The 16,872-nt window shown below is 38.0% G+C and overlaps 1 protein-coding gene across 2 annotated transcripts in view; it reads right to left on the reverse strand.

The window, feature by feature from the left end:
* Positions 1 to 1,018: 1,018 nt before the first annotated feature.
* Positions 1,019 to 16,872, reverse strand: part of Samsn1 (SAM domain, SH3 domain and nuclear localization signals 1) — a 50,062-nt gene continuing 34,208 nt past the window's right edge. The window contains exons 6-8 of one of the 2 annotated variants that reach the window (XM_021185393.2): positions 15,673 to 15,879; positions 13,040 to 13,190; positions 1,019 to 1,761 (exon numbers count right to left, since the gene is read on the reverse strand). In XM_021185393.2, the coding sequence (XP_021041052.1) occupies positions 1,562 to 1,761; positions 13,040 to 13,190; positions 15,673 to 15,879 (558 nt within the window). In that variant the 3' untranslated portion in view covers positions 1,019 to 1,561. Of the gene's footprint in view, positions 1,762 to 13,033; positions 13,191 to 15,672; positions 15,880 to 16,872 lie in introns of both variants that reach the window. The other variant, XM_029470648.2, reaches the window with a different exon arrangement.

Below are 16,872 nucleotides of genomic sequence, written 5' to 3' on the forward strand. Positions count from 1 at the left end.
TGTCATGAGGCGATCACAGTCTTGTGTAAAATGAGCTGCCATGTAAATAAACAGAGAATTTCTGCAACCAGCAATATAGAAAGAGATGTGAAAATACTCAGAGGAAAATACAGAGGGGGTTCACAAAACTTTCACAGACCAGGCAACTCTTTTATGGTAGTTTCGGGACAGAGTAGAGGGACGATTCAGCTCAAACAAAATGTCAGGGTAAGCAATGGAAAAATAGCTCGCATGTGGAAATTCATGGAGAAAACAGTAGATTTGGAAGCCTGTTAGTAGATTGGTATGGTCAGATTGTGCACTGAAAAGCGTGGTGAGAGAGAGGACTCACAAGAAAGGATAACAGTACTTGGCAAAGAACTTATGTACATTTACATGTTGTGCTAACATTAACGAGAGGCCATCAATTCCTTCAAGCAAACGCAATGATTTTATCGGAGTCATAAAGATTTTTCTAGAGGCTGTGTAGGAATGGATGTGAAGGTGGGATATTGATTGGAAAGATGTTACAGCATTCCACACCGGAGTCCAAACTGTGATAGCAGCCCTGAATATGAATGGGGTGCTATGGATATGGAAGACTTTCCACAGGACTTCATAGGTGAATTTGTCTGAGGAAGATACATGAAGAGCAAAGAACAAAATGACTTTCTATTTCAGTGAGTAGCTCCTTGTTTTGGAAAAAAAAAGGTGGGGTAGAAATAAAAGACGAGAGGCAATTTTATGGGTAAAATGAAAGGTTTTGGCACATCAAGCTGAAGTCTGGAGTGTTCACGAAGTTCAGTAACGTGGATCTAGACTTAGAAGATGGTTTGGGAATCACTATACCGTCCTACCTAGGACTGACTGTACAATGTGGTCTAACAGAAACTTTCTTTAAATTATGTTAAAATACTCCAAATAACTTTAGTCTAACAGATACAATATGTACATAGTTTATTTTGTTATTATTAGGATATAGAAAATTAAAAAAATATTTACATATAAAGACAAAACATCTTTGTTTACTAGACATCTCTAAAACTATGTTTACTTGACCAAAACAGACAATATATTGTTAACTCTCTCTGCATATCAGATAACAGAGTGAAGAAACAAACAGAAAATTGTTACTAAAACTCCATCTTTGAAGACAACAGTCTCTAATCTCAGTCTCCAATTTCCCAGTACTTCAAAAATGAGTATATATTCTACCTATAGAAATTAGTTCAACTAAAACTTCTTCTATAAAAAAAATTCAATAATATATATTAGTATATGATCTCCATGTCTACATTTTTTTACACTTATGAAATAGAGATGAATACAGTACATACCATACATGGGCTTGCATCATGTCTTTTTTCTAATACAGGCAGGTAAACTTTAACACATAGTATTTAATAAATATACACTTTATGCACACTCGTTGGTAGGTGAGAAATATAAATTTGCATGCACAATCGTTCCGACTGAAACACTTAGCACTCTGGGGTGCATTTGGAAACCTTCCATTCGATCCTGTAGCATACAAGAAGTTCAAATGGAATTCGGCTGCGGGTGTGGACATGAGAGTGTGTGTTCAGTCACTGGATTCTGAGATGGCAATCTTCTGCACCATGTCAGACAGATTTTCTGACTCCAGATCTTCTTTACCATTATCTGAGTTTTCCGATGAGATATAACAGCCAGAGTCCCTCGGGCAGTCCTCTAGCTGTGATGCACTTAAGATGTCTGGGTTTGAGGACAGAGGCACAGATTCCTTTTCATGCTCTGCAGTGGCTGTAAATGGAAAAGTTGCCCAGGTTAGGAAGAGGCATAGCAACTTTCATGTGACTGTCACCTTCAAACATTATCCTCCTTAAATTATTCCAATCTTGTGTTTATTACAGTGGAAACTCCTGTGAATGAAATACCCAGTGATTTGTCATAATTAAGAATGGCACACTCAGAAGTTCAACCTCTCAGATGTCAGCCACTGTTCCTCACTCTTTACTTTGAGTTGTAAGTTATTCATGGGTACGGTCTATTTGAGCAAAGTCCAATGTGGACGCTCCATTTACATTAATAGTATGTTGCCAAAGGAAGCAGATTGTATCCACAGTATGACAGACACCTGCTCCAAATATATCTTAAGGGATCATTAGAAAAAGTCATGTGTAGTTTGAAGTATAATCCAAGTGATTTTGATGAACAGTTCTGGAATTATGAATATGAGGATATGTAACTAAAAGCCTACTCACTGTCAGCAACTATACAGCAGGTCTTCAAATACTTAGAATTTAGCTAATACTATTTGATATATTCAAAACAGCCCCACATCTACATTCACCATAGAAATAAACATAAACAAAAGAGGCAACTTTTTGAGTATATAATTCCAAATTTCCTAGAACTACTTTATGAAACTTTAGTTTGTTTATGCATCTTTATAATTCTGACTAACCATAGTTTATTTTGTGATTGGTTTACTAAAGCCCTTTTATATATACAAAAAACATATTACATTTTAGAATAATGACTTTTAAAACTTGGGCAAAAGGTATCTCTACAGAACCAAGGCAACTTTTTATAATGTGACTCCTTTCAGGGCTCCTTTATCATCAGCCTGCTCTTTGTCAATGGGACATTTGTCCTCTTTGATACCAGAGATGGGTACTTTGCTGCATCTCAAGCCAAGTTCTCCAGACAGAAAATGAATCTCTAGTTGTCATCTCTTAGCTCTGACCACAGTAGCACATCCTCTGTGTTCACCTAGGAGCTGGGATTTGTTACTTCTCAATTCACTTCCCCCACACTGGGAAGGACAAACAAGCACACAGATTTGTAGGTGAGGCCAGCCAGAGCTGTGCCTTAAATTCTTAATCACATTGTCCTGCACTTATCCAGTTTCAGTCAGAGGAAACTAAAGCAAAGCCTCAATGTCTTCAATCGACTCATGTAGTGATAACTGAGTTCTTTTTAGGAATCTGTCCTTATCTTACATGCCATGTTCTGGTTTTCAAGAGCATTGCCTAGGACTCATATTGACCACGTTGGTTTATACTCTGCCATCTACCTAATCCATCCTCACTAGCCTCAGATGGACATGAGAACTGAGCCCTAGTGACATTGGGTACACCTATATGTAGGGAAATAAGTTCCCTTTCCTGTATCAGAATGGTAGTAGCATGACACTTATAGATGAGTTGAGAAAATAGATGGTTAACATATTTTCTGATTCTGTAGTTACATGCTAAGTCCTTGTCCATAAGAACTGAAAGCACTTCCTGAAGGATATTATTTTCAAACCACAAAGCCACATTTACCCCATTCTCTAGAATAAACTATTTCTGACATGTAATATCAATAGACTATATAATATATAAATAATATTCTGCTGGCAAGTGTTTGATACAGCTTTCAAGTTTCCTGGTATCTTGCCATTGAAATCTGGTAGTGTGAATAGTTAGATCAAAAATTCAGCTACCTTGAAGTCTTTGCTGTTTATTAGCAAAGACTCTTAAGTCAGAGATTGACCTAGTAAGTGGACTGATGAAGATCGGTCACTTATGTTTCCAAGTCCTCCCTTATGGACAGGCAGCTGAGTGTGCTCATCATTTTCTAAGGAGTTTTTTTCCCCTGCCTCTGCCTTTTCTTCTAATGCTACTGAAGAAAAAGGAGTCACTTCTGTGTTCTATTATCCCATTGCTTTTGGACAAGGCTAGCCAGGCTGGCTTCTTCATGCCCTACCACATTTGCAGAGATCACCTTATTCACCATATCACCTCTTTAGTCCTGCTGGTGGACAAAAGGCCGAATTTTAAGTGTGTGCCTATTACCTCAATGTAAAATGAAAAACCCTACTTCTGTTCAGAACAAAATCCTAAGCAAAACTTGGAATGGTAAGACTCATTTGCTCCTGGCCCCATGTCCTATTCAGGTTGGGTAGAATTTGTTGAGAATTTCTGAATATAAACAACTGAGGCTCAAAGGCCTTTGATTTCCAAAATCATTTACCTTTTTCTTTAAAAAAAAAAACAAAGGAAAACAAAACACTTAACTTCTGTTTTCTTCCTCACATTCACCACAGATGCTCACAAAACAGTCCATGAATCTGACCTTCCCAGAGCCCATCATTGTTTTAGCAATGAAAGAACATTTGTTTGGTTTCCACCTGAGAACTGCTGTCTTCCCGTCTCTGACCTGTAGGGGTGGCTTTGTTTTAAATACAAGTTCATTACTGTGAGAGCCCTTTGCGTCTGCAATTTTTATGAAAAAAGAGAGTCGTTTCTCAGTCTGAACATTAAGCAGTGCAGTAATTTACAGAACAGCGGTGATTTGCTAATGGTTTCCTCGTCAAGTGAAAACATGACTGTTCTCCTCAGATGCCTCCCACCAGGCCTGCAATAATTTCAGGCAGGTTATCAGCTGGAGCCCCTCAACTGTAACTATAAAAAGAAAAGGCAGGTCATTACACAGCACCGTGGAGAGGATGGCTCCTTAGTACCCCAGCTTTGCATTTAGAGGGCCACAGTTCCTTGTTCTTTTTATCTTGAAACTAATATCAGGGATTGCTAGAAGTTCTGGTCTTAGGCATCTATTGTTATTTTATTTGTTTGGGTTTTCTTTTCTGCCCACAGAGAGAATAAGCTCACAGTACTGTATTCATATTTTCTTTCTAAGTCATTTAGACTGTTCATGTGTCAGCAAAACAGAACAAGGCTAACTGGCCTACCTAGAAATGGAAACCACAACCTACATCAGCTATATGTCCTGTGGTCCAATCATCTCAGCTAACCAGGCAAATAACACATTGTAAAAAGGAACAGTTTAATGCCAAAATTATGGACTTCCCAGAGTACTTCAGAGTGTATCCTTACATAATGAAACATTTCTGGTTATATGTTAAAAACAAAACAACAACAAAAACAAAATAACACATATTTTCTACACTATGTCATTCAAACTATATGAGTATATGTTCATATAATTAGTAAACAAGTAGAAGTATTCAAATATTAAGTGGATTTTCTGTTATTTCTCAGATATCTATAATATTTTTATAATTTATTTTTAGATAATGGAAAAGTTAAAATAGTATATTGTATTCATAGCCACAGAATGGTTTGAAAATTTCCCAAAGACCATGCATTTTCAAATGTGAGTATCGTGAACTATTAGTAATTATTGATATGTTTTTCTTATTGCAATCAGTCAATGGCCACAATAAAGCTTAAAATTCGGTTCTATATGCTACATAATGAAAATGAAATTACCATGTTAAGAAAAGATTATTTAGAAAATATTTTATTTTCCTCCAAAAATTTTAGAGAATTATATATGGTCAGTGAATCAAAAATCATAGATTTAAGATTGTCATCAATGTTGAAAACTGGCATAGTGATTAAGACCTAAGACAGCTAATATAATTATCATAAAATAATTATATTGGAGTTATGACACTTAATTAATTAAGCGTAGGCAGTCTCAATTATACCTAAAGTGACGAACACTTTAAAGACATAAAACTTGATCCTTTTCCTAGGAAGAGCATCCCAGTCTCTAAGGAAAGCAATTCTCCCAATTCTGACACATTAAAAAGTTGAAACTTCTGATGGAAGCAGGTGCAGAGACCCACAGCCAAGCATTAGGCAGAGTTCGGGGATTCCTGATGGGAGGAAGGATTGTAGAAGCCAGGGTAGGGGGTGAAGGGTGGGGGGTCAAGGGCACAAGAAAAACCAGAGAGCCACCGAACCTGGCTCATAAGGGCTCACAGAGACTGAACCCATAACTGGGGAGCCTGCATGAGTCTGCCCTAGGCTTCTGTATACATGTTAAATGTATGCAGCTTAGTCTTCTTGTGGGATTTCTAACAGTGGTAGTAGGGCTCTCTCTGACTCTTTTGCAGGCCTCCTGGGACCCCTTTCCTCATACTGTGTTTCCTCATCTAGCCCAGGATGAGGGGAGATGTCTAGTCTTACTTCAACATGATAGATCATTCCTGGTGGATATCCATGTGAGGCCAGTTCTTTTCTGAAGAGAAAAGGAGGAGAAGTGGAGGGAGGGGACAGGCAGAGAGGAGGTGGGGGCAAGGAACTGGGAGGAAAGGGGGGAAGAAACTAATAAATAATAATAGTTATTAAAAAGAAAGTTTAAGGTTCAGCAAAGGAAAAAACTTCCCAATTTTGCTTGACCTTCCAGGCTTTTTAACTCAAAATTGCCCAGAGTTTTAACTTTTCTATTTTCTTTGCTTTATATGTAAAAAACAAAACAGAACAAAAAGAAACAATTCCGTGACCACCAAATGCCTGACCAAAGTAAGTTATTGATGGAAAGTGGTTTTACACTAACAAAATAGTATTTATGCTAGTTAAATTCAAACTAAAGATAACCAAAAGGGATGTTTATGAACTCTTGGAAGTAATGAAGGCACTGCGTGGCTTTATGAACCTTGCTGTGTCTGTGCTCCATCACCATTGAAGAGAGACAGGCATATACATTTTAGGGTGGCTACAAACCCATTCAGGGTCGAGCTGCAATTGACTCCCTAACACTGAAACTCAGCAATTCTATACTCTCAAACTGTTAAGACGAAATCCTTTCTTCCCTTCAGTTTCCTCAGGTCAGTGACAGCCACAGCAACAATAAAAGCAGAATGGATCATTTAATGTTATGAACATATGCTCATATCGGTACAAAGACCAATATCAGGTTCTTAAGATCTTCAAAATACCTTGTTTTTAGGGTATGTCTTAATTCTCATAACAAATTAATTGCTAGCATTTTAAGTTGTTGACTAGACCTATTAGTGTTTAAGATAGTATTTTTTTTAATGGACTTTAATGGAAAAATCCTATACGTTGAATTTCTCTCTATATAAACTATCCATAAATGAAAATTTCAATTGCATATACAGTTGCTTTCCAAAATTTATTTGCACTCTTGCACACAGATTCAAGTATCACTAGCATATCCATAAACTAAATCTTGACCACATCCCAGACTTTTCATCTGCCTGATTGCAGAACTGACACATGCAATGTGGGCCTGCATGCAACTTCACTTTACATCGCCAGGCAAAACCCTTCCTCATTCGTAAGTTTCTTTACTTCATATGCTATCTCCATATACATCAAGTTTGGAAGCATCTGTTAGACTCCTACTAGAAAAGCACATATTTTAGACGATTTCATCTTGTTTGACTGAGGTCACCATTTCAAAGCCATGCCTAGGCTAGGTCACAGTCACATTGTAGATTAAAAACAAATACAAGAATATCTCTGTCTCTGTCTCTGTCTCTGTCTCTGTCTCTGTCTCTCTCTCTCTCTCTCTCTCTCTCACACACACACACACACACACACAGAGTGCTTACAGTAATTTTTTAAGTTAGTGATGTGAAAATTCTCACTAGAAATTACTCTCTAAAGAAAGGGTAAAAAATGCTTTGATTTTAATTTATTTCTATTATGTAGAATATGCTATAGAATATGCTATTTGTCATAAATGAAATCTCAGATAGTAACAATAAAAATAAATCTCAAGTAATTACATCCTAAAGCCAAACAGCTATGACCCAAAATATATTAAATTATGCATGTGTACGTGCATGTGTGTATAAACAAATGCCGATAAAACATCTGTGCATCTCCTCTACTAATGTATGGGAGCAATTATTGTACCTTTCTAAAAAATGTGTATCTTTTTTGAATCAAAAATCAAATAATATACCAGGTGAGTTATAAACCCCACGTACACATGTCAGGAGCTAGACACCAGGTTAGACTGGCAAGCCGCTGGACCAACTGCTGGACGATTGTCTGGCATCACTACAGATCTCCCCTCTGGCAGCTCGTGTTCCAGCTCCTGACAGGGGCCTCCCATTTGCTCTGCATGCACTTGGGCAGGCAGGAAGGCACAACTGGGGGTGGTAGAGCAATGAGGAGCCGCTGTGACCACAGCCGGTGCCAACCAGCTGGCACACAACCCACCCTTTACCCTTCCTCCTCACTTGGCACTGAAATCAAAACTTACAAGTACCTAAAATATCCAGAGGAGCAAGTCTGTGAAGTTGGCTTACTTTGTTGTTACTATTATTTTTCAATTTAAAATTTAATTAGCCCCGAATGTAAGAAAGAAAGATATTTATATCACCCTTTTACACTAAGGACCATTGAACTTACTTTGGTAGACACATTTTAGGACAGTTAAACATAATTCCAAAACTGCAGAAAGAAACTGTAGAAGAAACAGGAACTATAGACTATAAACAGCAGATAACTGTTTTATTCTACAGAAACATTTCTGAGTAAGATAATGGGGTTAAAAATATTTATTTGTAGAGCACCTCTAGGAAAACACACACACACACACACACACACACACACCATTATTCTCTCCAAGTTAATGGGAATGTTTCTTACCAAAGCAGAGACTAATTTTGAAAGAAGAATAAGAGGAAGGATTGCGGGCCCCAAAGAGGATAGGAACTCCACAGGAAGACCAACAGAATCAGCTAATCTGGATCTTTAGGACTCTCAATGTCTGAACCACCAACCAAAGAATATAAGTGGGCTAGACCTAGGCCTCCCCACACATATATAGCAGATGTGCAGCTTGGTTATCTTGTGGGAGAAGGGGAGCTATCCCAAAAGCTGTTGCCTGTACATGGGAAATGTTCTTCTAGCTGAGCTACCTTGTCTGACCTCAGTGGGAGAGGAAACACATCACAGAGTCTTTAGGGGGAAGGGGCACCCACTCAGAGTGGAAGGGAGGGGGGAAATTGTGAGAGGGGATGACGGGGAGGTGGGCAGTGAGAAGGATGTAAAGTGAATAAGTAAAAACAAATAAATTAATTCAATTTTAAGAATCCCATCATAATTACAGGAATCCTTATAAGCACAAAGGAAACAGAGCCTGCATTTTTGTTCTCCTGTGAGCTGGATCACAGCCCCACCCCTTTTGTCTTGTACCTTATCTACATTTCCAAGCGAAAGAGCCAATGAGCTTATTGTGTTCAGTGATGATGTGACGTGGGAGTGATTTTTGTATCCCTCTGATTGTCCCGCTGGGACTGCAGTACCCCATAGTTGTCATTGTCCTCCTGCAGTCACCATGTGATCAGCTCAAATACCTCTCAACTACCCTTCTATCAGCTACTTGGAGAAAAATTGTGCCTCCTGCCACGCAGTGCCCTAAAATATTTAATCCAGTTTACAATTTAAAGGTCAAAGTGAAAGCAGTACTGTCTATCTATTTCTGGGCCAAGAAAATCTAAAAGTTGTTTGGTTTTTGGTTTTTGTTTTGGTTTGGTTTTTTTGTTTGTTCCTCGATTTTAAATTGCTGTTGCTCACACTGTTCTATTGCCTCTCCTCTTCAAACTCATGATATATTAAAGATTCATAAAGGGCTTATCACAAGGTTTTAACACCTAAGATATATGCCCAGTTTGCTTAATTTTTTATATTGCATGACCGGAAAAGCCAAAACTCTCCAAATGTCCAACCCAACAGTGGAAAAACATAGGCATTAACTGGCCTCCCTGAGCTGTTCAGATTCAATGATAGCCCTACAGTTACATGCATAAAAGGAGGGTAATTCATGTGGCCCATTCTTTTCAAAGAGCTATTTTTAGTCTGACTATGAGCTGCCTTTGTTTTTCTTTTTAATGATGCTGCATTTTTATATAGCCATATATTCAAGGTCTTTATCATTCAAGGAACATGAAGGTTGTGCATTTAATCTTCTGCTTGGTTGTAGAAGATGTGATTCACAAAGTCGGATAGATAACAATGAGCCCTCGGCGGCATGGTGCAGCGTCATCAGAATTCACCATCTTATCAACAGATGCATGTCATTCTTTTTTATTTAAGTGAAGCAGTTTCATAGAAGATAAATAGCTTTTAGTCGGAGAAGCCTAACACACGAAATGCATCTTTTTGACATGTGTATTCTAACATTACTTTATACCATAAGGTTAAAATAAGAATAACCTTTCACAGTTGTCTGTTGAAAGTGACACAAGACATATCTACATTTCTCTATATTTTGTCTTCTGAACATAGAGTCTTGGTGTGTGTGCTTATACAGAAGAGACCCTTATTGAGTAATTAGCATCTCTTGACTTTCAAGCACTACATTCTACATTCTCATTCAGGGAAGTCAGTTCTGGGATTTGTCCTGTCTGGATGTCTGACAATGAATGCCACACAATGTTTCTAGGCAATGGTACTTTATTTTCAGAGACCAGGAAAATCTGGAATATGCATAATTTCAGAGGTGTGTAGAACTAAATCCCAGATATATGGGCTCAAAAAATCTACTTAACTATTCATGCTTTAGTTTTTCTACCTATCTAAGTAATATTTTTAGGTCAGAAGTTGATAAAATTGCATCCAACTCTCAGATTGTCACCTCCATAAGTCATTCTCTGGCTAGCATAGACAGGTAATGAGAGATACAGATGGAGAAGTGAAGTGGACATGGGTGACTCTATCTTCCCTTTGTTAGCTCCTTCTGAATAGTGTTTGTCCCTGAAAACACTGTTTGCTGGAACCCATGCTTTTCATGTCACAAACCCTGCTGCAAGACAGCTTGCAGTAGCTTCTTCCCTCTCAGAGGGTGAAGTGATGATATTGCTGCTTTTCTTCAACACTAATTTTATTTCTCTCTTTCTATTTCTCTGTGGTTTTGTCTCTGTCTGTCTCTGTCTCTTTCTCTGTGTGTCTGTCTCTGTCTCTTTGTCTCAGTCTCTCCATTTCTCTCTGTGTCTCTGTCTCTTTCTTTTTCTCTCTATTTCTGTTTTTCTCTTCCTATTTCTCTCTCTCTCTCTCTCTCTCTCTCTCTCTCTCTCTCTCTCTCTCTCTCTCTCTCTCTCTCTCCTGTCTCAAAACCCATAGCAATCTGTATAAAGCAAACTGATCTTAAACTCTCCATCCTCCTGCCTCAAACTACTGAGTGCTGAGCTGAATTTGTGCTCACTCCCTGAGCCCCTGAGCTGCAATGCTCAAATAATATCCTTTAGGTTATTGATGAAGTAACAGAAAACTTCCATTTTAAAATATTTCTTTTTTTATATTTACTGGGCTGCACATGCAGGATGGAGCTCTGGGCTTTCTAGCACTGCCTTGGATCACCGCCCCACCTCTCCTCATTATCTGCATGTTTCCCTTCTTCAACATTTATTTTCATCAGTAAGAAATTGAACAAAACATGTTTTGAATAGGAACTATTTTCAAACATCCAGAGATGACCCTTCTCCTTGTACTTCATGCGCACGCTCTTTTGGAGATTCTTGGCTACGTCACTATGCAAGATCAACATGAGAAACCTACAGAGTTAGTTTCTTTACTCACAGAGTCTAGTGAGGAGACAGGGACTCAAATGACAAGATGTGAAAGAAGCTGTGTGTGTCCCCAGAAATAAAACTTTAAAAACCCAAGCCTACAATCATTTCTTCTTGCATTGGGTTAGTCATGTATGCCAGAGATGTGAGAAAAGGATAAATATCTGTGCAAACCCAAGGCTGCAACTATGAAAACAGTAAGAAAGTGTCTTAAGAAGTACGCTAACCCCTACTGCACATGAAATATAGACTGACTGCACTTCAACTTGATAGGACACATGAAAGAAATCCAGGACAGGATAACCCATCAAAGAAGTCAAGAGGCCTGGGTGCTACACTGGACTCCCTCCTTGCTCACTATCTGAACTGTTTTTTTTGCAGTGCCTAGAAGCCCAGCACTGCTCCCCAAACACTGGATTGGAATCCTCACTGCCTGAAGTCACTAGGAACTTGAGCTCAAGACACAAGGCACTTCCTGCCTCAGGTTCTAACCTTAAATAGGAAAGTTCACTGTCTGAGCTGGGAACAGCACTCAGGACAAAAATAAATGTATAGATTGTGGGATAAAACTTTACTATGTTTACATGTTTGAAGAAAGTAATGAAAAGCTACGGTTAGTACTATTTTTGAAAGAGAAGTCTGATTGGATGGTTTAAATTATTTTTAAGCTTTGAAGTTAGATTCCTTTCTCTCTCTCTCTCTCTCTCTCTCTCTCTCTCTCTCTCTCTCTCTCTCTCTCTCTCTCTCTCTCTTTCTCGATAATTCCATACATTATATTCACATCATTTCCACCCCTCCTCCTCCAACTTCCACCATGCTTCCTGAATCTCCTGTCTATGATTATTGTTCTCCCGTACACACAACAGTAACAACAACTATGCATACATAGCTGTGCAGCCTAATTAGCTTTTATCTTATTTGCATGTATTTGGGGATGAAGCTGCTTCTTCTTCTTCTTCTTCTTCTTCTTCTTCTTCTTCTTCTTCTTCTTCTTCTTCTTCTTCTTCTTCTTCTTCTTCTTCTATACAAAACAACTCTGCAGTACTTGGCACACCCTAAACTCTGGGTTTGGAGGCTTGACTAGATTGAATAGAAATGGTGTTCTGAATGGGCAATTGTAAAAATGAAAGCTGCCCTGTTTTACAAACCTTGTACTCAGCCATACATGAATCTGCATTTATTATTTCATCTTCAGTTTATATTCACAAATACAGAGAGCCATCTCTGATAATAAGAGTGAGCGCTGAATATTTTTGCAAGCTATTATAACATTTACGAAGAGTAACACAAACACCCACAGAATGTGACTATATGGTAATGAAATGAATTTTCCTGTGCGGTGGGGAAGGCTCATTAGCTTAGAGCCAGGCTCTGTGCTGTGCCACAGAGGACATGTGTGGCATTACTTACTAATGGCTCATGCTGTCACTAGGATATTTGTCTCTAAGTCCCTTGGTCTTTGAGAATGCAGGCATCCAATTGTGTGTAAATTAATTTGTTGGCAGAATCAAAACAAGAGACCCATGTAAATCCTTTCCTTTCGAAGTCTTTACCCTAATTATAAATTTTGGCCAGCGTTGTACCCAGTATTATGTAAAACTACCCCATGCTATAGGAAAGGGTGCTATGTATGATTTTTAGTAAATGAGGCTGAAGCTTTGCTCTCAGTGATTCCACTGTTTAGATTAGGGCGTGATGATGGGAGGAAACAGAACGAGTAGGCACACGTACACTTACTCTCCTCATCCAGGAGACTCTCGGCAGCAGACAGCAGCCTCGCCCTGTCTTCTGGATCGGCAATGTTTAATTCAATGAGATGACTTTCTTTGATATCCTTCAAGTCATCCAGGGTCTCATAACCGTTCAGCAGAAGTGTTGAAGTGTATTCCTGGAGGAGGGGGGAAATAGGTATAATCTGTAAACGAGTAGGGCTCAAGTATTTATTTTCTCTAAATTGAAAGGAAGACATGCCTGTGAGAACCAAAACACGAATGGAACTTTCTCCTAAAGCCATTTTAGTTACACTAATTTACCTCAAACAAATTCAAGGGCATTTGAGAGAAAAAAAACCCTGTAAAGTCTTAACCTTCAGAAGGGCAAATGTAGAGCGGAAATAATCACAGGAATCTACAAAGGTGGTCAATTGTGGGTCATTTGCCGGCTGAATCTTCTCTCCCAGCGGGCGCTTTTACTTCCTACATAGTTAAGTTGACACAAACAACATTTTAAAAGTTTTTCAGTCGAATATTTCTAACAGATTAAGTTACAGAAGTATTTCTGAACCAAATTCTCTTTTTGATTTCTTGGTCATGAAAACAACGACTCTCATTATTTTCTTAGTGTGGCTTCAAAATTAACTTGAGCTTCAGTGAGCTGGATCAGTAGGGAAACTGCTTGCTTCTGAGTCAGATGACCTAAATAAATTAGGTTCCAGACGACAAAATGGTAAGAGATTCACACTTGCAACTTTTCTCTGACCTACACACACACACACACACACACACACACACACACACACACACACTGAATAAATAAATGTAAAAAGTAAAAATAAACTTAAAACAGACAGAATTCTGTATTCAAAGGGAGTTTATCATTTTAACTGATTAAAAGTATTATATATCTAGCGAATCACAGACTTGTTTAATTTTTTAAGTCAAAATTTTAATTACAGGTGAAAGGCTCAGAGTTGAAGATAGTACTATTTCCTTTCCCCAATAGGGATTTTTGTCTGTCATTTGCATCAACATATATTAATTTAACATGCATAGACTTCTGATAATAAAGTATCTGTGTTATTTCTATAATGCCTGTTCTGACAGATTGATATGCAAAGTGAAGTTAAAATGTTTTATAAGCTTCCTCAAAAATCTCTCCCATTTTACTTGATCATACTTTCAATATCTTTATTTCAGTTACTAAAACTGAATAGGATTACTTCAATCTAGTCAAGCCTCCAACCCCAGAATTGAGGGTGTGCCAAGTACTGCAGAGTAATTTGTAATGGGAAAGAAAGACAGAGAGAGAGAGAGAGAGAGAGAGAGAGAGAGAGAGAGAGAGAGAGAGAAAGAGAGAAAGAAAGAGGAGGGAGGGAACGAAGTGATAGAGGGAAGGAGGGAGGGACGGAGGGGAGAAATAAAGACTCAGCCTTAAACACATGCAAATAAGAGAGAAACTAGTTAGGCTCCACAATCCGGAAACTCTTATTACAAACCACATTCTAACCAAAAAAGGGGGGAAGAATGATAATTCCTTTTTAAAAATTGCATTTTATAAGAATGCAGAATAGCCAAGTGTCCATTCTTACACAATCCACTGTGGCTTCTTGAGTGCAACACCTTTAGGGGTTTTCCCGTGGGTTGTACAGGCGGGATTCAAACTGCATCTCCTCCAGGGAGGATCGCACTGTATCAGTCTTTCGATAGAGGAACTTAAGCAGTATGTCGTTGTGTTGATAGGAGAGTAACTTAGTAACTCAGAAACACCAATTAGGAAACATATCATTTATATTGTCCTGATGAATTACTTAGCTTATCAAAGGACTGACGAGTTAATGTTACAAATGGGATGTAAGACTGTAAATGGAATGAGACTGCAGTGCCTACCGCACTGTATGCTGCATTATACCATTTAACAAGAATTATTTTCTTTAACATGTATGAATATAAGAGAAATCGGGTTATAATCAGACGATTGGGGTCCCGGTGGGGCCGTGGGTTCACGTGACGTTCTTACAGAACACACCGTCCCCTGAATGGTCACTACAGCACCAGTGATCAGTGTTTCTTGGATTGCTATGGAGGTGCGTCTTTGCAGTCATTTTCTTTGCAGTTCATTTCAATTTCTCTATGTAAAAATTCAAGCTTCTTGTCATGTTTCTTCTCAGTCCCTCAGATTTCACTATATTCTTCCTATTCTTTTAATCATTCTCACTTAAAAATTTTGGTTGGCTCCTACCAACATATACAGGATATATATACAGGATATATATATATATATAGGATATATATATATATTATATATATTATATATATATAATATATATTCTCATATATATATATGAGAATCTCTGTGTGCATAATTTTTTCATTGCCACTTCTTTAATCTCTGTTGTCACTGGCTGCTAAGTACCTTTAGGGTTTAGTATAAAGGGTGCTACATAAAGTCTTATCCTTGCATAATAAAAGTAATAAGGGAGAAATAAGAACTGTTCTAGGAAATCAGGTTTACTATATTATATAATATATATCTTAAAATATATATTATAATGTAGATTTAATATATAACAATATAATATATATTTTTAGCAATCTTTCTCCACTATTCTATCCCCTTTTTAACACAACCAAACAGAGCAAAGGTTTACGAACCTGAAGGTGAATCCTCTCTAAGAACTCCTGGAGAGTCTGGTGGCTCTCTCTTCTCCTGCTCCTGGGGACCTTTATTTTCTTAGGCGCTGCTTCCTCTTCTGAGATAACATCCACATAAATAAATTTGAAGTTTCCCACTTTATTGTTCAGCATCCCTGTCCACATTCCCATTGGTGTTTTGCAGATAATGTCTATGATGTCTCCTTTCTAAGGATGAAGACAAAAACAAATCAAATAGTAATGTGTAAGAAGAAGGGAACTGTTGAAACATAGAGAAACGAGGATAATGTGCAAAAAAATCTACAAACATTACAGAAATCCGTGTGAGTTCACTTCTTCAAGACAGTTTTCACTAGGTAGTGAAAAAAAACACCAGCATGCTTGAAGATGCTTTTCTTGACCTTATATTAACTCACTAACTTACATTTGTAGAACGATATATATGATATATTAAATATACTGTTATATAATACTCATTATATATGTACTGGGTAAATAGTATGAGGGTATCCGATTATTGCTTCAAGCATTACATGAGTAGAAATGTTGACATTACATTAATTCTCAAGAGCCTGAACGAAGTTAATGATAAGATCAGATTTTTATTCTACCCTCCTCAATCAATACAGGACTAAAGAATGAAAGCATCATTCAGTGTGCTTTCTTAAAGGGGAGAAAGGGAAGAGAGAAACAGTAGACTCTGTCCATGGTTTTGGCTCACATGACACAACTTGTTTACAGTACAAATTAAGTAATGTAAACTGTTTTCACCGCATAATGAAAGTATAAGATTTATTAAATATGTAACAGAAGTACTTGTGCATCCAGGTATGAGGCTTGGTTCTTGAGGTACTGATGGCTCTCTCCCTGTATGTGTCACATTAGCACTGAACTGTGACATGTGAGACCCATAGAGAAAGCTATTTCTCTGGCAGGGATGGAGCCCTAACATTCCAATCTACTCAAAATATAAAAGAGTTAATCTCTTTGGTCTGGCCAATCATTTAGTCATAGGACCACCCTTGAGAAGTGGGTTGATCTTAAGCCAAGCTCAAGGAAAAAAAGGGAATAATAAGCTAGACTATTCTGATGTCCCTGAGATATCAACCCTAGTACAGGACTGCAGACAATTGCCCAGATCCGTCTGAATTACATAGAAAAGCAGAGCTCTGCCTTTTCATCTTCCTATCTCTCCTCTAC

Source organism: Mus caroli, unplaced genomic scaffold, assembly GCF_978045245.1.
Source record: "Mus caroli unplaced genomic scaffold, Mus_caroli_1 scaffold_17, whole genome shotgun sequence".
Lineage (NCBI taxonomy): Eukaryota > Metazoa > Chordata > Mammalia > Rodentia > Muridae > Mus > Mus caroli.